This window comes from Myotis daubentonii, chromosome 2, assembly GCF_963259705.1.
Source record: "Myotis daubentonii chromosome 2, mMyoDau2.1, whole genome shotgun sequence".
In the NCBI taxonomy this organism is placed as follows: Eukaryota; Metazoa; Chordata; class Mammalia; order Chiroptera; family Vespertilionidae; genus Myotis; species Myotis daubentonii.
The window spans coordinates 22,168,863-22,196,558 of record NC_081841.1 but is presented as its reverse complement, the minus strand read 5'-3'; the positions used below and the strand labels follow the sequence as shown (position 1 = coordinate 22,196,558).

The 27,696-nt window shown below is 43.0% G+C and overlaps 1 protein-coding gene across 2 annotated transcripts in view; it reads left to right on the top strand.

Moving 5' to 3' along the window:
• Positions 1-10,978: 10,978 nt before the first annotated feature.
• LPCAT3 (lysophosphatidylcholine acyltransferase 3) overlaps positions 10,979-27,696 on the top strand; it is a 41,080-nt gene continuing 24,362 nt past the window's right edge. The window contains exon 1 of one of the 2 annotated variants that reach the window (XM_059682097.1): positions 10,979-11,229. In XM_059682097.1, the coding sequence (XP_059538080.1) occupies positions 11,079-11,229 (151 nt within the window). In that variant the 5' untranslated portion in view covers positions 10,979-11,078. The remainder of the gene's footprint in view (positions 11,230-27,696) is intronic. The other variant, XM_059682096.1, reaches the window with a different exon arrangement.

Genomic DNA, 27,696 nt, shown 5'->3' with positions numbered 1-27,696 from the left:
TCTAAAAATCAATGGAAAAATAACCTTGAGTGAGGATTAATAACAACAACAAAGAGAAAAGGTCATTCTGTACCCACCCAGTCCTTATGGCACACTCACTCTCAGAAGTCAGCTGCCGTGCTGTGGGGAAGCCCAGGCTACATGGAGAGGCCATGTGTAGGTGCCTGGCTGAGAGCATCAACCCCCACACCAGGTCTGTGAGTGAGAAAGCTTTCAAGATGACTCCAATCCTATCTGACTCCAACAGCATGACACCCTCCCCAAGTGAGAATTGTATAAGCTGAGCCCAGTGAACGCCCAGAGCCATGAGAGATAATAAAGGAAAAAAATGAGTATTGCTGTTTAAAGTCAGTAAGTTTTAGAGTGGTTTCATTATTCAGCAAAAGGAAACTAGAACAGCAGTAAAAATGGGATATTACAGGAGTGCTTAGAAAGTATTCTTATTCTAGATTTGGATGGGGAAAGGGACCAGGGAGATTTCCTGGAGAAAATAACTCCTGAGTTCTGCCAGCATCTCTAAGCCAGGCCCACCCATCCTCAGAGAGTGCCCACTGCATCATGATTTGCACAGGAAGCTGAGCAGGCTTCCCCACTCCACAACCCAATATCTAGCCTGTCGCTCCAGTGAAATACTCGGGTGTGAGACGCACATACACACTTTGCGCCATCTCGCACTCTTTGCTACTCTCTAGGAAGAGCTGTGATCCTTTTTGAAATGTGTGGTCTGAGTTAGAGCAAGATCGCTTTATAGGAAGCTCATTTCTTGCTGCCATTCTTAAAGCTCTATCAGCTGCATTCATAGTTCCTTTCCTTTTGAAAATCCTACCAAGCTCCCTACATCAGCCCAGGGCATCTCTTCAACTTCAGCTTCTTCATAGCTAACTAGTTTCCTCAAAACTGCAATGATGTCTGAGCCTCCATTTCCATTCCCAAACACCCGTGTTGCAGGCACAACAATCACTTGGTAACCACAGGGGATTGATTCCAGGACCCCTCACAGATAACAAAATCCATGGGTGCTCAAGTCCCTTATATAAAACTAGGGGCCCGGTGCACGAAATTCGTGCACTGGGTGTGTGTGGGGAGGGGAGTGTCCCTCAGCCCAGCCTGCCCCCTCTCACATACTGGGAGGCCTCAGGCGTTGACCCCCATCACCCTCCAATCGCAGGATCAGCCCCTTGCCCAGGCCTGATGCCTCCGCCAGAGGTGTCAGGCTTGGACAGGGGACCCCCATCTCCCCCTGATCACTGGCTCTGGCCCCCGCCCAGGCCTGAGGCCTCTGGCCCAGGAATCATGCCTGGGCAGGGGACCCCCATCTCCCTCTGATCGCTTGCTCCACCCCCCGCCCAAGCCTGACGCCTCTGACTCAGGCTTCAGGCCTGGGCAAGGGGACCATCATATCCCCCCAATCCCCGACTCCGCCCCCCGCCCAGGCCTGATGCCTCGGCCAGAGGAGTTGACCCTCATCACCCTCCGATCACCAATCACCGGATCGGCCCCTTGACCAGGCCTGAGGCCTCCGGCAGAGGTGTCAGGCCTGGGCAGGGGACCCCCAGCTCCCCGCGGTTGCAGGCTCCGCCCCTGCCCAGACCTAACGCCTCTGGCTGAGGCATCCGGCCCGGGCAGCGGGGACCCGCAGCTGCAGCGGCCCCGCGATCGTGGGCTCCGCTTTAGGCCCAGGCAAGGGACCCCTAGCTCCCGGGACTGCCAGCTTCGACCGTGTCCAGCTCCCATCGCTGGCTCCACCCCTACTTCCTGCTATCACTGGCCAGGGCGGCAAAGGTGCCTGATTCTCCGATCATGGCTGGGGGGCAGGGCAAAGGCGGCCCCAGGGCTGCCTTTGCCCTGCCCCCCAGCTCTTAGCTCCCCCCTGGGTTTCCGATCACTGTCAGTGGCAGGGGGCTTCTTCCTGCTTTCCCTTTCGCCTCCCTGCATTGTGCCTACATATGCAAATTAGCCGCCATCTTGTTGGCAGTTAACTGCCAATCTTAGTTGGCAGTTAATTTGCATATAGCCCTGATTAGCCAATGAAAAGGGTATCGTTGTACGCCAATTACCATTTTTCTCTTTTATTAGATAGGACTAGGGGCCCGGTGCACGAAATTCGTGCACTGGGTGTGTGGGGGGGGGGGGGGCGGGGGGTAGTGTCCCTCAGCCCAGCCTGCCCCCTCTCACATACTGGGAAGCCCTCAGGCGTTGACCCCCATCACCCTCCAATCGCAGGATCGGCCCCTTGCCCAGGCCTGACGCCTCTGGCCTAGGCGTCCGGCCCGAGCAGCGGGGACCTGCAGTGGCAGCGGGGGGTGCCACGATCGTGCGGGCTCCACCCCTGCCCCTGCAGGACGCCTCTGGCCTAGGTGTCCGGCCCAGGCAGCGGGGACCCGCAGCTGCTGCGGCCCCGCGATCGTGGGCTTCGCTTTAGGCCCAGGCAAGGGACCCCTAGTTCCTGGGACTGCCAGCTTCGACCGTGCCCAGCTCCCATCGCTGGCTTCACCCCTACTTCCTGCTATCACTGGCCAGGGTGGAAAAGGCACCTGATTCTCCGATCATGCCCCCCAGCTCTTAGCTCCCCCCTGGGTTTCCGATCACTGTCAGTGGCAGGGGGCTTCTTCCTGCTTTCCCTTTCGCCTCCCTGCATTGTGCCTACATATGCAAATTAACCGCCATCTTGTTGGCAGTTAACTGCCAATCTTAGTTGGCAGTTAATTTGCATATAGCCCTGATTAGCCAATGAAAAGGGTAGCTCGTATGCCAATTACCATTTTTCTCTTTTATTAGTGTAGATGGCATAGTATTTGCACATAACCTACTCACAGGCTCCTGTATACTTAATGTCATCTCTAGATTTCTTATGATACCTAATACAATGTAAATGCTATGCAAGTAGTTGTTAAATTGTATTGTTTAGCGATCACCTTTCTGGAACTTTGTTTCCCAAATATTTTCAATCCACAGATGTGGAACCCAAAGATATGGAGGACTGACTGTATATACAGTAGCAGAACATGTAAAAGTCTTAGCTGAGCCCTGCTAATGCAATAATAAATAAATTTTTTAAATATTTTGGCCCAGGCACAATGGAAATTTGAGTGTGGTACACATAACTTCTATGCATATTCCATTGGCTAGAACTCAACCACAAGGTCACACCTTACTGCAAGGTATGTGTTCAGAAAATGAGGAAATTAGAATTTGGTGAGCAGCTAGCAATCTCTGCCACAATTCCCAAATATAATCCATATTTCTCCAAGCTGTGGATACAAATGGGGTCCCAGTAAGATTTATCTAGCTCTTCCCCTCTACCCACTTACATAGACTCTCCAGCTCCCTATTCATAAACATTCTTGTCTATTACCTGGCAACTTGCTCACTGTACTGTGGAGAGTGTAACATCTCCTGGAAGGAACCTCCTGCTATTACACAGAAGCCTATGAAGGGCTAAAACTGCAGAGAATGTAAAGTGAGGAAAGTAATGTAAAGAGAAGAAAACACTTCCTTGTTTTTCTGGTTATTTTTTTAGGAGATACCAAGGCTGTGTGTTCTGTGACATAATTTCTGCCTTTTTTTTTTTTTTTTTTTTTTTACATATAGCCTCTGGGTCTCAATATGAATTCATCAGGGCTAAAGTGAAAACCAACTTGAGTGACATGCACTAGGCAGTAATGAGAGAAGTTAGCTTGAAACATAGGTGGATCCCAGGCAGGGGCAAACATGGCAGTCTGACTACATCTAATCACAGAAACCAAGCAGGCTGAAATAATAGAATGTTTCTGGACACAGAGCGGGAGGCATGGGAAACCAAGGGAGGGCCTGCAGCAAACAAGGTGTACAAATGCATAGAAATAGGGAAAGTTCAGGTCCGTTGCTGGGCAAGAACAATGAGGGAATCAATCAGGTAGCAACACAGGTAGACATAGAGCAGGCTTGTAGCAGGCAGATGCCCCTGGACTACAAGGCTTCACGGTCAGCCCATTATTGGGCCCCCTCCCCGTGCGGGGAGTCTGAATCTGCTTGTAACAAATTTTCCACACTTTTGCTTAAATCTTCTGGTCTGAGGAGCTCATTCTTCAGCGACTTGAGACATGACCCGGGGGAACAACCCTCGGCTCTCTGTTGCAGTTCTCACTAAAAAGAATTCGGTCAGGCCCTAGCCTGTTGGGCTCAGTGGACAGAGCCTCAGCCTGTGGACCAAAGGGTCCCAGGTTTGATTCGGTCAAGGGCACATTACCTGGGTTGCAGGCTCCTCTCCAGTCCAGGCCCTGGTCAGGACTCGTGCAGAAGGCAACCAATTGATGTGTTTTTCTGACATCAATCTTTCTCTTTCCCTCTCTTTTCCACCCTCCCTAAAAATCAATGGAAAAATATCCTCAGATGAGGATTAACAAAAAAAAAGAAAAGAATTTCAGTCAGTCAGTCAATCAATAAATATGTATTGAGTATCTACTATGTGCCAGGCTCTGGATGTACAGTGGGGCCTTGACTTACGAGTGTCCCAACTAACGAGTTTTTTGAGATGCGAGCCATCTCTCGGCTGATTTTTTGCTTTGAGTTTCGAGCTAAAATTCGGGTTATGAGCCAGCTTCAGATACCCCACCGCTAGTTGGCACAGCGAACATCACAGTGAACACCACAACATCAGCCCAGCATCACGTGTCTCACTCGTTCACTTTTGATTTGACATACGAGTAATTTGAGTTACGAGCTCCGTCACGGAATGAACTAAACTTGTAAGTCAAGGCCCCACTGTACAGTGTAAACAAAATAGACACGATCCTTACCTCACTGAAGTCACCGTTTAGTGTGGGAGAATTTCACATCAACTCTGACCCTGAGATTTTGTTACTGAGTTGAGCATATCATGCCAGGTTTCTTCCTCCATTTGGGTGAGTTCTCTCCCAGGTGGTTCCTTGTGAAAATAGATTATTAATACACCCACCTCAGCCATTCCTCAGAGAGAGCCCACACAACATTTTTTAAATTAGTTATTAACATTGGCTTTAGGAGAACCAAGATGGCGGCATAGGTTGGCACCGGAGTTTGCTGCTTTGAACAACTGCTTCGGAGGTGAAACCAAGAAACGGAGGGGACATCACCCAGAACCGCGGGAACGCTGGCTGAGTGGAGGTCCTGCAGCTGGGAGGAAGGAGAGGCGCATACGGACACTCAGAGGAGGCGGAGGCGCGGTGCTGAAGTCAAGTTCTGGGGTGCGGAGTGCGCGGAGCGGGCTGGCGGCGGAGGGCGAGGTTGGCGTTTTCAATCGGGAGGGAGTCGCAGACTCTGAGCTCCGGATACAGGCGAGTCTTTGGGGACCCAGACTCAAACGGGAGAGGCGGGACTGTCTGGCTTTGGTCAGAGCGAGTGCAGCTTTCTCTCCGAGCTTTGCAGCGGGTGCTGGGACTCAGAGAGGCAGAGCCCCTGGGGACAGGACTGAGAGCCGCCATAACTGCTCTCTCCGGCCCACCCTGTTGATCCTATGCGACCCGCCCCGCCCAAGCCCTGCACAGAGGCATTTGCCGGATAGCCTCAGGCAAAGGCTAGATTAGCACCTCCCTAGAGGACAGAAGTTCTCTCACTGCTGACACAGCTGATTCTCATAGCCACTTGGCCTGGAGGTCAAACCCTCCCTGGAATTAGCTACAACAATCAAGATTTAACTATAAGACTGCGAACAAAGACCACTAGGGGGTGCACCAAGGAAGCATAACAAAATGCGGAGACAAATAAACAGGACAAAATTGTCAAAGGAAGATATAGAGTTCAGAACCACACTTTTAAGGTCTCTCAAGAACTGTTTAGAAGCTGCCGATAAACTTAATGAGATCTACACGAAAACTAATAAGACCCTCGATCTTATATTGGGGAACCAACTAGAAATTAAGCATACACGGACTGAAATAACGAATATTATACAGACGCCCGACAGCAGACCAGAGGAGCGCAAGAATCAAGTCAATGATTTGAAATGCGAGGAAGCAAAAAACATCCAACCGGAAAAGCAAAATGAAAAAAGAATCCAAAAATGCGAGGATAGTGTAAGGAGCCTCTGGGACAGCTTCAAGCGTACCAACATCAGAATTATAGGGGTGCCAGAAGATGAGAGAGAGCAAGATATTGAAAACCTATTTGAAGAAATAATGACAGAAAACTTCCCCCACCTGGTGAAAGAAATGGACTTACAGGTCCAAGAAGCGCGGAGAACCCCAAACAAAAGGAATCCAAAGAGGACCACACCAAGACACATCATAATTAAAATGCCAAGAGCAAAAGATAAAGAGAGAATCTTAAAAACAGCAAGAGAAAGAAACTCAGTTACCTACAAGGGAATACCCATACGACTGTCAGCTGATTTCTCAACAGAAACTTTGCAGGCCAGAAGGGAGTGGCAAGAAATATTCAAAGTGATGAATACCAAGAACCTACAACCAAGATTACTTTATCCAGCAAAGCTATCATTCAGAATTGAAGGTCAGATAAAGAGCTTCACAGATAAGGAAAAGCTAAAGGAGTTCATCACCACCAAACCAGTATTATATGAAATGCTGAAAGGTATCCTTTAAGAAGAGGAAGAGGAAGAAAAAGGTAAAGATACAAATTATGAACAACAAATATGCATCTATCAACAAGTGAATCTAAGAATCAAGTGAATAAATAATCTGATGAACAGAATGAACTGTTGATTATAATAGAATCAGGGACATAGAAAGGGAATGGACTGACTATTCTTGGGGGGGAAAGGGGTGTGGGAGATTCGGGAAGAGACTGGACAAAAATCGTGCACCTATGGATGAGGACAGTGGGTGGGGAGTGAGGGCGGAGGGTGGGGCGGGAACTGGGAGGAGGGGAGTTATGGGGGGGAAAAAAAGAGGAACAAATGTAATAATCTGAACAATAAAGATTTAATTAAAAAAAAAAATAGAGCCGAAGGGGGGAAAATAGTCTAGAATATAATAGAGGTAATCCTGTTATTAGCAGATTTTTAATATTTCCTATAACTTTTGTGATATCATACTATGTTAGTACAGTTTTGGTAATATTATTATACTTAAAATCCTTTATTCTTGAAATATTAATGTTTATTCCATGTAATATTATTATATGTAAGACCATTTTTCCTGAGCAATTGGTGTTTATTGAATGTAACATTATCATATTTAAAATCTCTTTTCTTGAGATATTAATGTTTATTGCATGTAACATTATTATATTTAAAATCTTTTTTCTTGAAATAAAAAAAAGAAAGAAGATAAAAACAAACAAACAAAAAAAAACATTGGCTTTATCAAAAGACTCATGAATCAGCAGCAGCCCATCTAGTAGGTAGACAGGTGCTCTGAGGAGCTGTACAAAATTAAAGACTTTTATAAGCAGAAAGAGGACAGAACAAGAAAGTTTAAAAAGTGGATTAGCCTGGCTGGTGTGATTGAGCATCAACCTATGAACCAGGAGGTCACGGTTCAATCCCCAGTCAGGGCACATGCCCAGGTTGTGGGCTCGATCCCCAGTAGGAGGCATGCAGGAGGCAGCTGATCAATGATTCTCTCTCAACATTGATGTGTTTCTCCCTCTCTCTCTATCTTTCTCTCTCTCTGAAATCAATAAAAACATTGTAAAAAAAAAAAAAAAGAGTGGATTATTTCAGGCAGTCATCTTCCCTTAGGGGAAAGCAGAGGGTCTTATCAAGCAGATTGCCTGACCTCCCTTGGTTTAGGGAGATTGAAATGTTAAAGTGGATTTTCCATTTAAGATCTATTCGCCCACACTGGGAGGGTCCAGAAGACATATTTCTTTCTTTTTTCTTTTTGTTAATTCTCACCTGAGGATATTTTTTCCATTGATTTTTAGAGAAGGTGGAAGGGAGGGAAAGAGACAGGAGATAAACATCAATGTCATCAATGTGAGAGACACGTTGACTGGTTACTTACCCCACACACGCTCCGACTGGGGAATCTAGCCTACAGCCGAAGTATGTGCCCTTGACCGGAATCCAACTCCACGGGCACTCTAACCACTGAGAAAACTGGCCAGGGCCAGAAGACATCTTTCACCACTACTGTGAGAAATACATTTGTGAGGGTAGCTCAGCATCCTTGAAGAGCTCTGTGATGGCTCTTCTCTGTAGGCCAGACCTTACAGTGGGAACTGCCATCACTGAACTGGGAAACATAAATGCAATGGGAATAATTGGCTCCTGGAGTGGAAGGGGCCATGTGGCAGCATTCAAACACCAAAGACAAGGTGGGTGTGGTTGCCATAATGGACAGCAAAGTCAAAGCAGCAATCACTCGATTTGTATACGCAGAAAAGTTTTAGGTCAAGTGAACAAATATCTAACTTGAATCATAAAAACAGCGTCATGGCCCCTCAATCAATTCCCAGACTTGAGCCAGAACCCTTGAATGAAAGCGAGGCCAGGTCCCCTTAAGGAAGGACCCAGGGACACTATCAAAAATTCATTCTGTTAATCTTTCCCCTGGCCTTTCCCAAAGAAACCTATAGCCTTTTACTAAAAAACTGTGTATTGGGGGAAAAGAAATTATCAGATTTGCCAGGAATACTTGACACTGGCACCAAACTGACACTAATTCCAGGGGACATAAAATGTCAGTGTGATCCACCAGTCAGATGAGGGGTTTATAGAGGTCAGGTACTCAATGGAGTTTTAGCTCAGATCCCTAGTACAGTGGGCCCAGGAGGGTCCCCAAACCCATCCTGTGGTTATTTCCCCAGTTCCAAATGCATACTTGGAATAAATATACTAAGCAGTTGGCAGAGTGCCCACATTGGCTCCCTAACCTCTGGAGTGAGTGCCATTGTGCTAGCAAAGGCCAGGTAGGAGCCACCAAAATTGCCTCTACCTCGGTAAACCAAAAGCAATACCCAATTCCTGGAGGGAATGCAGAGATCAGTGCCACTCACCATCAAGGACTTGAAACGTGCAGGGGTGGTGATTTCTACCACATGTGCACTCAACTCACCTGTTTGGCCTGTGCAGAAGACAGATGGATCCTGGAGAATGACAGTGGGTCATTGTCAGCATAACCAGGGAGAGACCCTTGCAATCCCAAATGTGCTTTCATTGCTTGAACAAATGAACATATCCTCTGTCTAATGGAAAAACTCAGCTTTTTTTCCTTCCCATGTAAGGAAAAATCCAATTCTTCCCTACTGTGTTTTTCTTTCCTGTGAGTCTCCTTGACCACCCACACAAAACACTTCACTTCTGGCCACCAAATGTGTGGAGGTTTTTCCCCCACACCAAATAATTTTCTGCAACATCAACTTAATTCTGACTCTATCTACTCAGAGATAGGGTCAGATACCCCAGGTTAAAGGTTCGGTCTTACAAGACTGCCCTGACCCCACTTCAGAAGCCAGTCAAAAGCTCAGAATGTCACCGGAGCTTCTGACCAACAGGCTATAGTTTATCACTAGAGCTTCTGACCAAACAGACTATAGTTTGGTGGTTCTAATGACTCCCTCCTCAGGTTCAATTAATTTGCTAGAGTGGTCACAGAACTCAGAAAAACATTTTACTTACTTTTACTGGTTTATTATAAAGGAATATGATATACAGTTGAACATCCAGGTGATAGGAATGAACAGGACAAGATATGCGGGAATGGAGTAGAGCTTCCATGCCCTCTCCAGGCATGTCACTCTCCCAACACCTCCACATGTTCACCAAGCTGGAAGCTCTCCAAACCTCATACTATTTTTGCTTAATCCCTTCACCTTTTTCATCCAGCCCCACAATCCTCCTTCCCTCTGACAGCTGTCAGTCTGTTTTCTATCTATGAGTCTGTTTCTATTTGTTAGTTTCTTTTGTTCATTAGATCCCACCTATGAGTGAAATCATATGGTACTGGTCTTTCTCTGGCTTATTTCTGTTAGCATAATGCTCTCCAGGCCCATCCATGCTGTTGCAAAAGGTAAGCTTGACACTTGGGCTGCTTCCAAAATTTGACTTATTGTAAATAATGGTGCAATGAACATAGGGGTGCATATATTTTTTCGAATTTGTGTTCCGGATTTCTTCAGATAAATTCCCAAAAGTGAAATCACTGGGTCATAAGGCAATTCCATTGCTAATATTTTGAGGTAACTCCATACTGCTTCCCAGAGTGGCTGCGCCGATCTGCATTCCCACCAACGGCGCACTTCCTCGCCAACACTTGGTGTAATCTGAACAGTGGTTACCTTTAGGAAATAAGAATGGGAAGCAGGGTGGGAGAGGGGAAATACTTTTATTTTCTGTTTTACAAATTCCTCTACTGCTTGAACTTTTATCATAAACCTTAAATAGTGACAAAGTCGTTTAATTTTTCATGAAAATAATGATAAGATCGGCCTATCTTCATTTCACCGCCTCTCCGGGGAAGGTAACGTTTTCATATAGAAAATTACATGACAGGGGCTGCATGGAATAAAAGGAGCAGGCAAATAGCGTTCGGGGGCGCTGGGCTCTCCCAAGACCCTCTGGCGAGTCTAACGGCTTAAGAATGGCCCGGAAATTCCGTTAGGAGGCGCTCGCGAGGCTGTAGCAGGATTTCCCGCCCTCTCCGTTACATGCCCCAGTAACCCCGGCGCGCCTGCGACCGCGAGTAACCCTGCGGGCGGGGGACAGGCCCCCCCCGCCCCGACTCTCGCCTGCTCCGTCCCAGCCAATGGGAAGGCAGCGCACGAGCCGGCCGGACATTCGCCCTCACCGACTCCGCCCCTGAACAGTTAGAACCGAGTTGTACCACCACCTCGCCTTCGGCTTCTGACTTTTCCAATCACTCCTCTAGTTTCCGATTCCAAGCCCCGCCCCCCGCGCAGCACCCAGCTCATTCTGGGCCGGAGTCACCTTTGCATTACAAACGTTCCGCCCCGCCCTCTGCCTACCTTGCTGCGTTAGGCCCCGCCCCCCAGTGGCACCGACCAATAGCCGGGAGCTCCGGGAGCCACTGGGCGGGTCTGCAGCCAATGCGCACGCCGTGGGCGGGCTCCGGGCCGGAATTGGGGGTGAAGCTACAGGGCTGTGCCCACATTCGGGGCGCACGGAGCTGAGGGGTCCCTTGGGGGCGCCCGGAGCTAAGATGGCGTCTGCTGCTGAGGGGGACGTGGGAACCGCGACCGAGCCGACCAGGGTGCTGCAGTGGGGTTTCCAGGAGCTGAGCCTTAACAACTTGGCGACGTCCCTGGGCGCGTCGGAACAGGCGCTGCGGCTCATCATCTCCATCTTCCTGGGTAAGGACCCTCGTGCCTTCTTCCGCCCTCTCGCGGAGTCCGCGGGGAACGGGGACGTAACCTCCCCGTCTTCCCGGAGCCAGCGGGAGGGCTTTGTGGGGTGCCTGTGTGAATGCGAAAACACACCAACCAGCTATTTATTGAAAGGCAGATCTTGTCTGGAGTCCGGGGCTGCTGTGCCCTCTGAACCTCTTCACCTTTCTCGTCGACCCCAGCTGTACCCGTCATTTGGCGCCACCACCCTCCCGGTGTCCCCACGACCTGCCCTTATTTGTCGCTCTGGAGTTCTACTCTTTGGCCATGTGCACTGCTGTCTGTTATTAATGCTGTATCAGCCCTCACAGGCGCGCTCCTTATCGGCAGCATAGGCCCCCTAACTTAAGTATTTTATTTTAGCTCTGTGGGCCTCCTCAGCCCCCTGTTTTGAGTCTCTGTTTTGTGCATTGCCCGCTTATGACACTTTCATCGCTTTTCTGTCCCATTTCTAATATTTGATTCTTATGCCATATGACTTTTCTTCTCCCTAACCACCCACCTGTCATTTACACTGGAATATCGTCCTAACACTAGGCTAGGGAAACAGGACTGACAACCCCCTTATAAACTATCCGTGCTACCCCAAGCGTTCATTACCTGTATGGTTCAAAGGATGTGGTGTATCTGAATTTGTGTCACAACGAGCTGTGTTATCACTGGTTTATAGGCTTCTTTACTGCTTCCTTCCTCCATGGCTTTTTTAATATGTGGAAGCAGCATGCTGCTTAGAAACTGTGGGACCCTGGGCAAGCCACCTAACCTGTCTGGGCCCCAATTTTCTTACCTGTGAAATGGAAACTATGGTGCCTCCTTGATAGGATTGCTGTAAAATCCTGTAGAAATTCAAAGGTCAAGATTTGATGTATAAATATTTGAGTGGTTGGAAGGTTTTATGAAGGTTATGGGACTTTAGCTAGGAGAGCAGGGGTGGGGAAGAATTAAGCAAACATTACTGGGAGAAGAGCCGAGGGTTAGAGAACTGAACAGTAAGAAGTTTGAGATGAAGTTGGGCAGTTGTGGGATGTCTTAAATGCCAGAAAGAAGTTTGGAATTTATCCAGTAGTAGTCAGTAGAGACATTGACATATAATATCACCTAAGAGTGTTAACCCGATCTAGATAATGGAAGAGGCATTAATTCATATTTAAACAACCTTGGCTAATATCATTTTCTTTTGCTTATTAAATGTCAAACCAAGATGATCTTTATTTCTTCCAAATAAAGGTAGCCTTTTCCCTCCCTTGTGGAATTATAAAATTTTAGAGGTGGAAGGGGCTTTAGGTTGTGTGACCTCAGTATTACCCAACCCAAATTTATCAGCACCCCCATCTAGGGTTCTCTGTGCCACGCTAGCTTTTTTAACTTCCCACTCCTTCAACTTTGTTTCTGACCCAGTTATTTGTTGGGATTGGGATTGGCAATTAGGAGTATTTACATTAGTTGGGAAGTTCACTGTTGATTTCTCAACTATAAATACAAGCAGCAAAAAATTATAAGGGGCAGCCTATTAAATGGAGCCAGAGCTGGAATTAAGACTTGGAATTCGTCCTTTTTGTGCTGGTGGACTATTGCTATGTACTATCATAGGGCATACAACTGACTGGGAAATGGTTTTCTCTATACCATACCCCTTCTGACCCATTGTAAGAAATATGTTTTACCTCATGACCCAATACACACATATGTGTAAACATGTTTTTTATGTATTAAATCCTTACCCCAGGATGTGTTTTTATTGTTTTGAGAAGGGGGGGGGGGGGGAGAAAAACATCAATCAGTTGCCTCCTATATACCCCTTGACTGGGGATTGAACTGGCAACTTGACCCTTTGGTGCATAGGACTATACTCCAAATGAGTTACATCAACCAGGGCTAAACATGTACTTTAAACAAAAGTTCCAGGAAACACTACTTATCCTTATTGGAGGCAATGTGTTTAGCTATTTTCTCTTTTATTTTTAGTATTGTTTATGACTTAATAATTTATTTCATGACCCATTAATGGAATATAACAAGTAGCTTGAAAATCCCAAGTTAGAGACTGTAATTTTTAATATTCAGTATTTCAAGGAAAGGGCAAGCTCCTGAAGATTGCCACTTCGGAGTACTGTGAACAACCAGAAGACTTAATCAAAGGGGTGTGTGTATGTCTTGTGTATGATTGCAGGGAATTTGGTGGAAGATGAATTTTGCTATGAGCCCTAGTGCTGGCAAATGCTACTGGGAAACATCTTCTTTTCAACAAACTGGGATCTCATCACTTTTAAGCATAATAACATGAATTGTTTCAAATAAATTCAGTAAAATATACCTACAGTGAGTGAAGCACTATGCTTGGGCAAGGGCAGTGGTATAGTATGAGTAATAGACCTATGCACTCAAAGGCATTATATGCAGTCTGTTAGTGGGTAGGGAATGAGCATGAGGTTAGTATTCTAATAACCACAATAAAAGGCAGGTATCCGAGGGTCATAAGATGATTACCAGGCTTTATGAGATTTAAAAATTGGACCTGTAATGAACTTTGAGAGTTGAATAAGGTTTCAACAGATTGAGATGATAAGACTGAAGGAACAGCATGAGCGAAAGCACTGAGGTAATAATGTGTCATGACACTTTCAAGGAGCAGCAACCAGTCCGGTTTGACTAAAGCAGGACTTAAGTAGAGAAGTGGTGGAAAATAAGACTGGAAAGGTAAGGAGTTTGTACTTAATTAAGTAGAAAATAGGGAACCATTGGAAATATTTGAAAGGTGAATAGAAGATAATACAGTGAAGGGTAATTTGAAGTGGACATAGACAAGAGGTAGGGAAACTAATGAGAAGAAACATGATCTAAATAGTTATAATGATTTGGAAGCAAGGCAGTTATGAGGGAAAAGAAGGGTATTTTCAGAATACAGAATCTTTTGAGAGGTAGACTCTAAACAATTCCACCTTCAGCTGTTCATGGCAGAAATGCAAGAATCAGCTTTGTCATCTCCCCACATCCCTATCACTAAGTCCAATCAATGTTACCTCCAACTTGTGTCTCAGGTATATCCACTTTTCTCCCATCACCACAGCCACTGACCATAAGTCACCAGAACCACCCAAATAGTCTCCTCACTGGTTTCTAATTCTGTACTTGCCCCCTCCAGTCCATTCTCCAAAAGCAGCCGGGGTGGTCGGATCCTGTGCCTGTCCTACTCAGAGCCCTTGAGGCTTTCATATGTGGCTGGTAAGCCCCTGCCTGCTGCTCCAGCCTCATCTCAAGCAAGTTCACAACCTTTTAACCACTTGGCCTCTTTTCAGTTTCTTAGAAAAGACATTAAGCCCTTTCCTACCTCAGAGCCTTTGCACCTGCTCATCCCGCTGCCTAGAAAGTTCTTCACTTATTACTCACCTGATAGACTCCTTTTCATCTTTCAAATTGTCTTTTCAAATTGTTACTTCCTCTGAAAGTCCTTTCCTGACACTCTTTAAAGTATGTCCCTTGTTGCACTTCCTCATACTGACTGAAATCTTCCAAGTATACATTCTAATTTGTAATTATATATTTGAAGTTGAGGATAGAAACCATGTAAGTTTTGTTTACCACCATATACCCAGAGTTTAACACAGTACCTGACTTATAGAAAAGGTACTTATTTGTTAGAAATAAATATTTGTTGAGTAAGTCAATGTGTGAATGAATGATTTAGCAACTGATTAAATGAAGAATAAAGAAGTTGTTGTAAAAAAAAAACACACGTCTGCCTGGGTAGCTAGAAAAATGACAGTATTTTTCACATATGCAGCGAGGTCAAGAGGAAAGTCAGACATTGTTCAGTGCCAGGTAATGATCTAATTTTAGATTTCCTTTAGGTTTTAAGGGCACCTATGGGTGTGTTGAGAATTGTGAGGCCTAATCTTAAGCTCAGGAAGAAGTTGGGTTAGCCCTAGCAGGTTTGGCTCAGTGGATAGAGCGTCAGCCTGCAGACCAAAGGGTCCCAGGTTTGATTCCAGTCAAGGGCACATACCTCAGTTGCAGGCTCCTCCCTGGCCCAGGCCCTGGTTGGGGTACGTGCAGGAGGCAACCAATCGCTGTGTTTCTCTCACTTTGATGTTTCTCTCTATCTCTCCCTCTCTCTTCCACTCTCTTTAAAAATCAATGGAAAAATGTCCTCGGGTGAGTATTTAAAAAAAAAAAAGAAGTTGAGCTAAAGATACAGTTTTGGGAGATCATGTTGATATAATTGAATCAGGGAGGGAATAAAATGCTATGGAAAAGCTTTTAGGAGATAATAGAACCTAATTCATGTTGATGGAGTATATTGCTACCTCCTTTGTTGATAACGATAGCTGACATTTATTAAGGGTTTGCTACCTACCAGTTTCAGACATTGTTAGAAATGCTCAATAGTGCCCCACCTAAACCAGCCAGTTACCCATAAGATTATTACAGTAATGTTATCTCCTTTGTGCAAATAGGAAACATCTTTAGAGGTTAAGTGACTGCCTAAGGCCACACCCATTTCTACCCAATTCTGGAGTCCTTGCTTTTTACCTAATGCAAATTGGGAGGAGCATGTGGGAGTGGAAAAGATAAATGCCCTGATATCTTTTCTCTCTTCACTCTGTGTGGTTAAACCAAGATGTAATCAGCATATGAGCTATCTCAGCTTCCAAAGCTGGAGGTGGCCAAATAGAGCAGATGGCCACCCTGCTTAGTATGAGTGTTCTCTAGCCTTGGCCATGACTGTGGCTTGGCTGTTAGACTGATCAAAAATTGCACTTGGGGGTAAGGATTCATTCCTCAGAGGTTTAAAATTAGCATCACTGGGGTTAGCAACATTTAAAATCAAAGGAGGTTTTACAGTTTAGTTCCCTTTGGACCAAAGTCAGGTCTGGCCCTTCAGAACTAAGTCCAGTTTTCAATGCAAAAGGCTTTCTTCAGGTAGCATTGCAATGACAATATAAAGACACCAAAGTTAAGCTAGATGGACATTAAACAGCATAAACAAATGGGACTTCTGACCATAATAAAAAGAAGGGTCCGAGAATTCTACTATAAAATAAGGGGGTGATTAAGCCCTGGCCAGGTACCTCAGTTGGTTAGAGCATCGTCCAGATACACCAAGGTTGTGGGAGTCAGGGCACATACAGGAAGCAACCAATGAATGCATAAATAAAGTGGAACAACAAATCAATGTTTCTCTCTCCCTCTCTCTAAAATCAATAAATAAATAATTTTTTAAAGGTGGAAAAAATTAGGGGGTGATTTTTAAATGATTTTCAAGTCCCCTTTTTCAATTCTAAAAGTCTAGATATACTCCACCTTTTTAGACTATCTTTATTTTAATCCATAGCCACAAATTTCACCATAAGCTAAATCTTCCTGTTTGGGGAATTTCTTTTAAATATATTTTTCCAATTATCTACACTCCAGTATCTTACATTGCACAAAACTTCATGTTTTGGATGCCAGTATAACTTTAATGTCAAATAGAATCATTTCTTTGCAGAGGCATGTATAAATTAAGGCCTATGAGATTATATGCACAAGCTAATTTAACAAAAATAATTACATACCCACTGATATTAAATCTGTCTGGACAGCCATGGGAACTCACTGGAGGTGTTCAGTCCAACAGCCTTTTATTGATTGATTGATTTTAGAGAGATGACAAAATATTGCTGTGAAAGAGAAACATGGATTGGTTACTCCTTACACTTCTCACATGCACCCCGACCGGGGGATGGAACCTGCAGCCTATATATGTGCCCTGACCGAGAATTGAATCCACCAACCTTTGGGTATATGAGACGATGCTCCAGCCAATTGAGCCACGCTGGCCAAGGCAGTCCAACAGCCTTTTAAAACATGGGATTTGGTCTTTAAAAAGGAAATAGCATTTCAGCAGGACCTTAAAGGGTATGGAAGATTCTGGTCAAGTTGAGATAAAAGGGGGAGCTTTCCAGCTGCAGAGAATAATGAGTATATACGTGAAGATGAGGAAGAGTGAGACACATCTGCGGAACAGCAGTACTCCATTTTGGCCAGAACAATAAAGGATTCATAAAGGAACAGTAGAGAAAAACTCAGTAGACCTTTCAGGTGGAGGGAGAGGGGTGCGGTGGGAAAACAGGATAAGGTGGTAGAATGTGCGTTGTTTTTAGAGACCTGCAGGCTTAAGTTCAAATTCTGGATTAAATATGAACTACCTGTTTCACAATAGATAATTACTAAACTTCAGCCATTCATTTCCTCATGTTCCCAAAGGCCAATCTTACTAAAGAATTAAGGTCAAGAGTTAGGCAGTTTACCTGATAAATACTTTGTAATTATATTTAATTCATAACAAGCAGCAATATTTTGAAACAGGATGCAAAATTTACATGATTTTAAAAAAATAATATAAATTTCTTATTTCTAGAGAACTGCAGCCTTTGTACAGATTTTTTAATTCTCCTCTTGCCTGGAAAAGCATTTTCTACATTCCAGAATCTTACATTGCACAAAACTTCATGTTTGAGATGCATTTCATTGCTCATTGAGATGCTTTGAGGACTAGATGAGATAAATTGACCAAACCTACCCCAGGGTAGTTTTAAATAATTGTTCTTTCTCTTCCCTCAATAAGTCTTCATCTCCTTCCTTTCCAAGGAGACTCAAAGTGTGGTCTTGGGACCAGCAGCATCAGCATCTCCTAGGAACTGGTTAGAAATGCAAATTCTCAAGTCTACCCCTGACCTACTGAATGAGAAACCTTGAGGATGGGCCCAGTGATCTGTTTTACAGCCCTCCAGGTTATACAATTACCCTGAAGCTTTGAGGATCACTGATTTAGTGAACAGTCATACTCCACATGACAACGTTTCGTTCAAGATGGACCACATATACAGTGGTGATCTGGTACGATTATGATGGAACTAAAAATTTCCTAATGATGTAGCCTTTGTAACATTACTCACGTTTGTGGTGATGCTGGTGTAAACAAGCCTACTGTGCTGTCAGTCATATAAAAAAAGTACCACACATATAGTTAGTACAGTAGATACTACTTGATAATACACAACTATGTTACTGGTTTATGAATTTATTATACTATACTTTTTGTTATTTTAGAGAGTACTTCTCTACTTATGGAAAAAAGTTTTCTGTAAAACACTATGTTGTGTAATGCCAGCAGCAGCCTAATGCGTTGTGTTTACTGTGTCTCTTGATTGTGTCATTTTCCCTTGAGTTAATCAGGTATTGTTTTGTGCACTAATATGCTATACAGGGCTGTAGCCTAGGTATGTAATAGGCTATCCCATCTAGATTTGTTTAGAGCCACACACAGATGGCTCTTTGTAAGTGATGTTTGTCCAGTGACGAAATCACATAGTGATGTATTTTTCAGAATGTATCCCCATTGTTAAGGCAGCACATAACTCTATTTCTTCAAGTATCTGTTTTGTAAAACTTGATGTCCTGATAGTACCTTAAACTTTTTGAAATGCCATTGTAACTTGTGATCTTTGGAATAAACAAAATGCTCTCAGATTCTTTATGGCTTAGTTTTTCCCATTTGCAAACATCTCTTATTATTCTTCAAACATTATTTTTATTACTGAATCACATTATTATCATCATCATTTTTATTATAATTGTTATCATTACCTACACCATTTGTTTCACACTTTTGATGAGAAGGTTAAATATAGAGGCATTTTTTTTTCATAAGGTTGTTGGAACTATTTAGTTCCATATTTCCTTTTCTGTTTCACATCAGCCACCTTGAGCAATACAGCATTCTCCTAATTGATCACTTCACATTTCTTAATACAATTCATAAATTGTGACTAGTAGCTTCAACAAAAATACGTGTCCTACTTAGGGCTGCCAGGAGAGCTGTTCTAAGCAAACTGTCTTTGTAGAGTTTTTAAGGTGTGTGTGTGTGTGTGTGTGTGTGTGTGTGTGTGTGTGTGTGTGTTTTGACATTTTCCTAGCAGTTGCTGAAGTCAAGGAGATTTAGGACCCACTTGGAGTTCTCTTGGTGAAGCAATAATAGCTTCCTAGAGAACATCAAAGACTCTCTATAACTTGAATAGCCCAAAAGATGTTGTATAAATATTTATTTCTCCCTATTTTCAAAATGAGAAGGTGGGGGGCAAATAAGACACTAAAAATAAGGATAATTTCTGGATAAGACTCTCCCTTTGGCCTAAAATGGACGGGTTTCAAATCTAAGTTCTTCCCTATTCCCTATGAAGGTAATTGAGATTTATAAAACAATGGACACCTTGAATGAGTCTGCTTAAGTACAATGCACCATAATTGTTAGCAAGAGAAGCTTCTGATAGAAATGTCATTGCATTGTAACATAGGGACAGTTTGTCAGAAAGTGGGTAGAAAATTAAGCCAAAAATGGTCAGACCCAGGTTTTGTTCTTGAGTCACATAAAGTCATCATGTAGATTATTTAAATGCCCCACTCTAACCATAGGCTGTTTAAAAATAAAAAAGTTTTTGTCCATTAAAGATGCTTTCGTACATGTATTCATGTTGCTATGGCATTTTCATAAGAAAAGTATACATGATCCTATCTGCTACATAAAATATTAATGTAAGATAGTAATTTTGCAGATAATCAACACTAATAAAAGAGAAAAATGGTAATTGGCGTACGAGCTACCCTTTTCATTGGCTAATCAGGGCTATATGCAAATTAACTGCCAACTAAGATTGGCAGTTAACTGCCAACAAGATGGCGGTTAATTTGCATATGTAGGCACAATGCAGGGAGGCGAAAGGGAAAGCAGGAAGAAGCCCCCTGCCACTGACAGTGATTGGAAACCCAGGGGGGAGCTAAGAGCTGGGGGGCATGATCGGAGAATCACATGCCTTTTCCGCCCTGGCCAGTATTAGCAGGAAGTAGGGGTGGAGCCAGCGATGGGAGCTGGGCACGGTCGAAGCTGGCAGTCCCAGGAGCTAGGGGTCCCTTGCCTGGGCCTAAAGCGAAGCCCACGATCGTGGGGCCGCTGCAGCTGTGGGTCCCCGCTGCCCGGGCCGGACGCCTCAGCCAGAGGCGTCAGGCCTGGGCAAGGGGCCGATCCTGCAATTGGAGGGTGATGGGGGTCAATGCCTGAGGGCTCCCAGTATGTGAGAGGGGGCAGGCTGGGCTGAGGGACATTACACACACACACACACACACACACACACACACACACACACACACAGTGCACGAATTTCGTGCACCGGGCCCCTAGTTCATTATAACAGGAGAGAACCCCAGAGGCAAGGTGACCTTCCTCTCTGCCTGACAAACTCCACCTGGACTAGACCTACTCCTGGAAGCCTAACAAGTGTAGTCAGATCTGCTGTGGTGCCACACCAGGCTTTCCAAGGACTTAGAGCACATGGATGGCTCTTTGTACTAATTCATGAAGTTTAAAAAAATGAAAGCATAATCTTCAAATGTTTTTCATGAAAGACCTTAATTTCATAGGGGTCTGCACTGGGTTGAATAGTGTTCCTCAAAATTCAAGTCTACCAGAACTTCAGAATGTGACCTTATTTGGAGATGGGGTCTTTGCAGATGTAATTAGTTAAGATGAGATCATATAGGACCAAGGTGGGTCCTAAATCCAATATCTAAGAAGGCCTTATAAGAGGAGAGACAAGGCATAGACATACATGGATCAGGCCAAATGACAAAAGAGCCAGAAATAATGCAAGCCAAGGAATGCCAAGGATCACTAGCTGTCACCAGAAGCTAGGAAAAAGGCATGGAACACTTTTCCCCCTCAAAGCCACCAGTAGGAACCAACCTTGCCAACACTTTGATTTCCTCTACTAGCCTCCAGACTCGTGAAAGAATAAATTTAAGTTGTTTAAGTCACACACACACACATTCACTATTTAAAAAATTGAGGATTCATATGTATATATTATATATAGACCTGAGGTCCCAGGATGTTAAAGTTTTAATAGCTGTATATTTGAATATGCCCTAATGAGAAGCGGCATCCATGTACACATGGTAAATGGCTATGGCTTATAGCACTTGAGGTTTTCAGTTTCTGCTATGATAGCAATTCTAAACTCCGATAAACTTGGACACCACTCTGGATTACTATCCATAAATATAAAACTTCCCTTTGCGAGCCAGCAAGAAAAGGCCAACTGAAATAGTACGCTTTAAGGCTCCTATGGCATATAATTCAGACAAAGTGGAAAAAATTGATTATAGTTTGAGTACAAATATACTAGGGCCCTGGCCAAAAATATTGAACCATAAGGGCTACTAGAAATCCTCGTTCTTTAGCTAAAGGGTAATCTGACTCTACTTCCTAAGTCTTCATTGGCCCTTCTGAAAGAGTTGGAAACAAAAGTAAAACATGGGAGCTCCTACGTAGCATGCATTTATATTATATTCAATGAGGCCCTAGCCAGTTTGGCTCCGTAGGTAGAGCATCGGCCTGTGGTCCTAAGGGTCCCAGGTTTGATTCTGGTCAAGGGCACACGCCTGGGTTGTGGACTCCATCCAATGGGCAAGAAGCAGCCAGTCAATGATTCCCTCTCATCATTAATGTTTCTATCTCTCTTTCTTCTTCTCGCTTCCTCTCTGAAATCAGTAAAAAAAAAAAAAATTAATTTTTTAAAAAAAGAAACTATGTATATCACAGAGGAAGAGAGGACCCAACCAACAACTAGAGGGTGTGATGCTATTATCTTTTTTTCCTATTAAATTTTAGCTGGGTAACAAAGAGTTTATTGTTTTATTTGCTGAGATACCTACTGAGAAAAAGAAGTCTCACCTACTTTGTTCGTATTTACAAAGATTAGACTTAGCAACTCTTAAACACAAGAAGTTATCAGGACAAGTATTTGGGAGCATTGGAGAAAGAGCAGCTAATTAGCCACTTGGCAGTGTGACAGGGCAACCCTTGGACAACCCTAGGCCAGATCAAGTCACAACTGGATTAAAGGACCAAAGAACCCTTTCTCCACTGGGAATTCTGAGAGTAACAGAAATTTCTGGCGTATGCCTACTTTTGTTGTGATGATAGATTATTTTCTTGCCAAAACCGGTTTGGCTCAGTGGATAGAGCGTCGGCCTGTGGACTGAAAGGTCCCAGGTTCGATTCCGGTCAAGGGCATGTACCTGGGTTGCGGGCATATCCCCAGTAGGAGATGTGCAGGAGGCAGCTGATGGATGTTTCTCTCTCATCGATGTTTCTAACTCTCTATCCCTCTCCCTTCCTCTCTGTAAAAAAATCAATAAAATATATTTTTTTAAAAAAACGATTATTTTCTTAAATAACCAGGATTTGTATGACCTGAAGTTCATATAATCTTGGGGGCCTAAGGAAAAAAAAATACCTTACAACTTTTACAAAAATATGTCAGTATAAACATATTGCTCCCTCCCACATCCATCTACATCTCCACCTCACACCCCACCCCTGTGGCCTTAAAGGGCCTTGAAACTGAAGCTTTAGTAGCTTTTGGGAAATCAGCTTTTCCCTGAGAGTACTGGATACAACTCACAGACCTTTATTTTTGAAAGTTGCTATAGGCTTAATTTAGCTAAATTTTGGGCCAAAATTTCCCTTCCCCAGATTAGAGGCTTGAGCCTGGGATTTTATAGTTTAAAACCAGGTGAAAGAATATTCAGTCCAGCCCTAGCCCATTTGGCTCGGTTTGGCTCAGTGGATAGAGCGTCAGCCTGGAGACCAAAGAGTCCCCAGTTCGATTCCGGTCAAGGGCATGTACCTTTGTTGCAGGCTCCTCCCTGGCCCAGGCCCTGGTCGGAGCTCATGCAGGAGGCAACCAATCAATGTGTTTATCTCATAGCAATATTCTGTCTTTCCCTCTCTCTTCCACTCTCTCTAAAAATCAGTGGAAAATATCCTTGGGTGAGGATTAAAAAAAGAAGAATATTCAGTACTGTCCGGGTAGCATAATAATCTCCAGGTCCACCCATGCTATCACAAAGATTAAGAGCTCCTTTTTACAACCGCATAGTATCCCATTGTGTAAATGTACCATGGCTTTTTTATCCACTCATCTACTGGGCTATTTCTAGATCTTAGCTATTGTAAATAATGCTGTTATGAACATAGGGGTGCATATATTTCTTTTGATTGGTGTTTCAGGATTCTTAGGTTATATTCCCAGTAGTGGGATTCCTGGGTCAAATGGCAGTTCCATTTTTAATTTTTTGAGGAAACTCCATACTGTTTTCCACAGTGGTTGCTCCAGTCTGCATTCTCACCAGCAGTGTACTAGGGTTCCCTCTTCTTCATATCCTCAACAGCACTTGTTATTTGTTGATTTACTGATGGTAGCCATTTTGGCAGGTATGAGGTGATAACTTATTATGGTTTTAATTTGCATCTCTTTGGTCATTAGTGACATTGAGTATTTTTTCATATGTCTGTCCTCTTTGGAGAAGTGCCTATTCAAGTCCTTTGCCCATTTTTTTAATTAGATTGTTTGTCTTTCTGGTATTGAGTTGTATGAGTTCTTTGTATATTTTGGAAGTTAACCACTTATCAGATGTATCATTGGGAAATATGTTCTCCCATACAGTGGGCTCCCTTTTCATTTTGTTAGTGGTTTCTTTTGCTGTGCAAAAGCTTTTTAGTTTGATGTAGTCCCATTTGTTTATTTTTTCCTTTGTTTCTCTTGCCCTAGATGTATAGGTGAAAATACTGCTACGTGAGATATTTGAGATTTTACTGCCAATGTTTTCTAGGATTTTTATGGTTTTGTGACATACAGTTAAGTCTTTTGTCCATTGTAAGTTTATTCTTGTGTGTGGTGTAGGTTGGCATTCTAGTTTCATTTTTTGCATGTACCAATCCAATTTTCCCAAACGCATTTATTGAAAATTATCTTTACTTCACTGTATGCTCTTGCCTCCTTTGTCAAATATTAATTGAGCACAGTGGTTTGGGTCAATTTCTGAGTCCTCTGTTATGTTCCATTGATCTATCTGCCTGTTCTTGTACCAGTACTAGGCTGTTTTGAGCACAGTGGCTTTGTAGTATAGCTTGATATCTGGTATTGTGATCCCTCCAACCTTGTTCTTCTTATTCAAGATCACTGTGGTATTTGGGATCTTTTTTGGTTCCATATAAATTTCTAGAATATTTGTTATAGATCTGTGAAATACGCCATTGGTATTTTAATAGGAATTGCACTGAATCTGTAGATTGCTCTGAGTAGTATGGACATTTTAATTATGTTAATTCTTCCAGTTCATGAACATGGTACATGCTTCCACTTGTTTGTATCTTCTTCTATTTTCTTTTTCAATGCCCTATAGTTTTCCAAGTACAGGTCTTTTACTTCCTTGGTTGAGTTTATTTCCAGGTATCTTATTTTTTTGTTGTTGTTGCAATAGTAAATGGGATTACTTTTTTTTTAGTTTCTCTGAGAGTTTATTGTTGTATAAAAATACCATCGATTTCTGGATGTTAATTTTGTATCCTGCTACTTTGCTGAATTTATTTATTAAATCTAGCAGTTTTTTGGTAGTCTTTAGAATTTTCTATGTACAATATGATGTCACCTGTGAATAATGACAGTTTTACCTTCCTCCCTTCCAATTTGGATGACTTTTATTTTTTTCTTCTTTTTTTTTTTTTTGGGGGGGGGGGTTTTAATTAAATCTTTATTGTTCAGGTTATTACATTTGTTCCTCTTTTTTTTTCCCCCCATAACTCCCCTCCTCCCAGTTCCCGCCCCACCCTCTGCCCTCACTCCCCACCCACTGTCCTCATCCATAGGTGCACGATTTTTGTCCAGTCTCTTCCCACATCTCCCACACCCCTTTCCCCCCAAAGAATATTCAGTCCATTCCCTTTCTATGTCCCTGATTCTATTATAATCAACAGTTCATTCTGTTCATCAGATTATTAATTCACTTGATTCTTAGATTCACTTGTTGATAGATGCATATTTGTTGTTCATAATGTGTATCTTTACCTTTTTCTTCCTCTTCCTCTTCTTAAAGGATACCTTTCAGCATTTCATATAATCCTGGTTTGGTGGTGATGAACTCCTTTAGCTTTTCCTTATCTGTGAAGCTCTTTATCTGACCTTCAATTCTGAATGATAGCTTTGCTGGATAAAGTAATCTTGGTTGTAGGTTCTTGGTATTCATCACTTTGAATATTTCTTGCCACTCCCTTCTGGCCTGCAAAGTTTCTGTTGAGAAATCAGCTGACAGTCGTATGGGTATTCCCTTGTAGGTAACTGAGTTTCTTTCTCTTGCTGTTTTTAAGATTCTCTCTTTATCTTTTGCTCTTGGCATTTTAATGATGATGTGTCTTGGTGTGGTATTTTTTTCTTCTTGTCTGATCGCTGTGGCTAGGACTTCTAGTAATAGGGTGAATAAGAGTGGTGAAAGCAGACATCCTGTCTTGTTCCTGATCTTAAGGGAAACCCTTTTACTTTTGTCCATTGAGTATGGTATTGGCTGTAGGTTGTCACATATAGCCTTTATTATGTTGAAGTATGACCCCTCTATTCCCACTCTGCTGAGAGTTTTTATCATAAATATTGGATTTTGTCAAAAGTTCTTTCTGCGCCCTGGCCGGTTTGGATCAGTGGATAGAGTGTCGGTCTGTGGACTCAAGGGTCCCAGGTTCGATTCCGGTCAAGGGCATGTACCTTGGTTGCGGGCACATCCCTGTGCAGGAGGCAGCTGATCGATGTTTCTCTCTCATCGAAGTTTCTGACTCTCTACTTCTCTCCCTTCCTCTCTGTAAAAATCAATAAAATATATTTAAAAAAAAAAAAGTTCTTTCTGCATCCATTGATGTGATCATGTGATTTTTATCCTTCATTTTAGAACTGAATTTCTAAAGTAGATTACTCTTGATCCAAGTAAAGGGACATTCTACAGGGATATCCCTACATATCTGGGAGATATTGCAGGTTCAGTTCCAGACCACTGCAATAAAGCAAGTATTGCAATAAGCAAGTTGTGATATTTTTTCTGGTGGAGGGTCTTGCCTTTAGATTGTAAAAAACACACCTGTGAAGTACATACAATAAAATGAGGTGACCTGCATCTATCAGATAATCTGGGTAGAAGTAAACCATGTGGTTTACTACCTTAAAGAGAATTAAAATGTGATAAAATGCACTGAATACAGGCAACAAGGGTGTCATTCTATGCCTAAAATTGCCTGGTAAGGCATTTCAGTGTCTTAAAGCACCTCAACATCAGCCTGGACATCTGTTGTCTCTGTTCCATGAAAATGAAAGCATACCAGTCATTAGCCTCTTTTAGCTTTAACATTCTTTAAATCTGTAAGTTTTTGTAGAATTTTTAGGGGGGGAAAATATATAAAGTAAAATAACTATGTGACCATTTAAACAAACTCTAGTAATATATACAAATACTATAATCCAGGTATTCAAACATAAGAATAACATTGACATCCCTTTTGCCATCTCATCCGATTTAAAAGACTCCTGTGGGCTTGCCACTGATGGATGACTAACTTTTCCTGGGCTAAGAGACTGGGGATAACTTATGAGCGTCTAGTTCCTGTGGCATGACAATAAAGGGGATTGGTGACATCAAAGTCAAGTCTTTTGTTGTGTCATAACTTTTCAGCTTTTGTAGCAGGTTTCACCAGTCAGTCAGTAGGTGTATACATCAGTCACTAACACTAAGCTTACAAAGGTCTTGCTTATTACTAAGATCACTTGACTGAAATGGAGCAAATAAAGAATTACTTTTGTTTTGTGGGGGTATTTAAATTTTATTTATTGATTTGAGAGAGAGAGAAGTTTGTTGTTAAAATGAAGTCTAAATGCTTTTAGATAGAAAGATAAGCAAATAAACATGAGTGTGTATGTGTCTATACACAGGTGCTGGAGTATAGATGGTTATTGAGTAATCAAAGAATAATACAGCTGTACTTTTAAAAGCACACAGCTAGTTGTTACTGGTTTACTCATAGGTACCTGCCAAGCGCTTAGGCATGTGGCAAGAATATCAGAGTGGAAATCAAGTAATGTGGGTTCTAATTTAAGCTGTGATCTACTAACCTTGGGTATGCCAGTTATCCCCTTTGGGCCTTAGTTTCTTATCTGTCTAATGAAGAGTTTGGAGTCAGTGATTTCTAAGGCTTCTTCAGTTCTAAATATCTGTATATCCAATAACCATTCAGCATATGATTCAGCTCTAACTAGAGAGGATTGTCAGAATGTGGAAAGTATATTAGCATCTTGCCCTTATTATCAAGAGGCTTGATCTGGTAAACAGAAACAAAGGACCAGTTCTGAACAAATTCCAAAGGTAGCTTCATCCCCACCTAAATGTCCATAATCTACAGCAATCAGTAAATTCTTTTTTTTTTTAATATATTTTATTGAGTTTTTACAGAGAGGAAGGGAAAGAGATAGAGAGTTAGAAACATCGATGGGAGAGAAACATCGATCAGCTGCCTCCTGCACA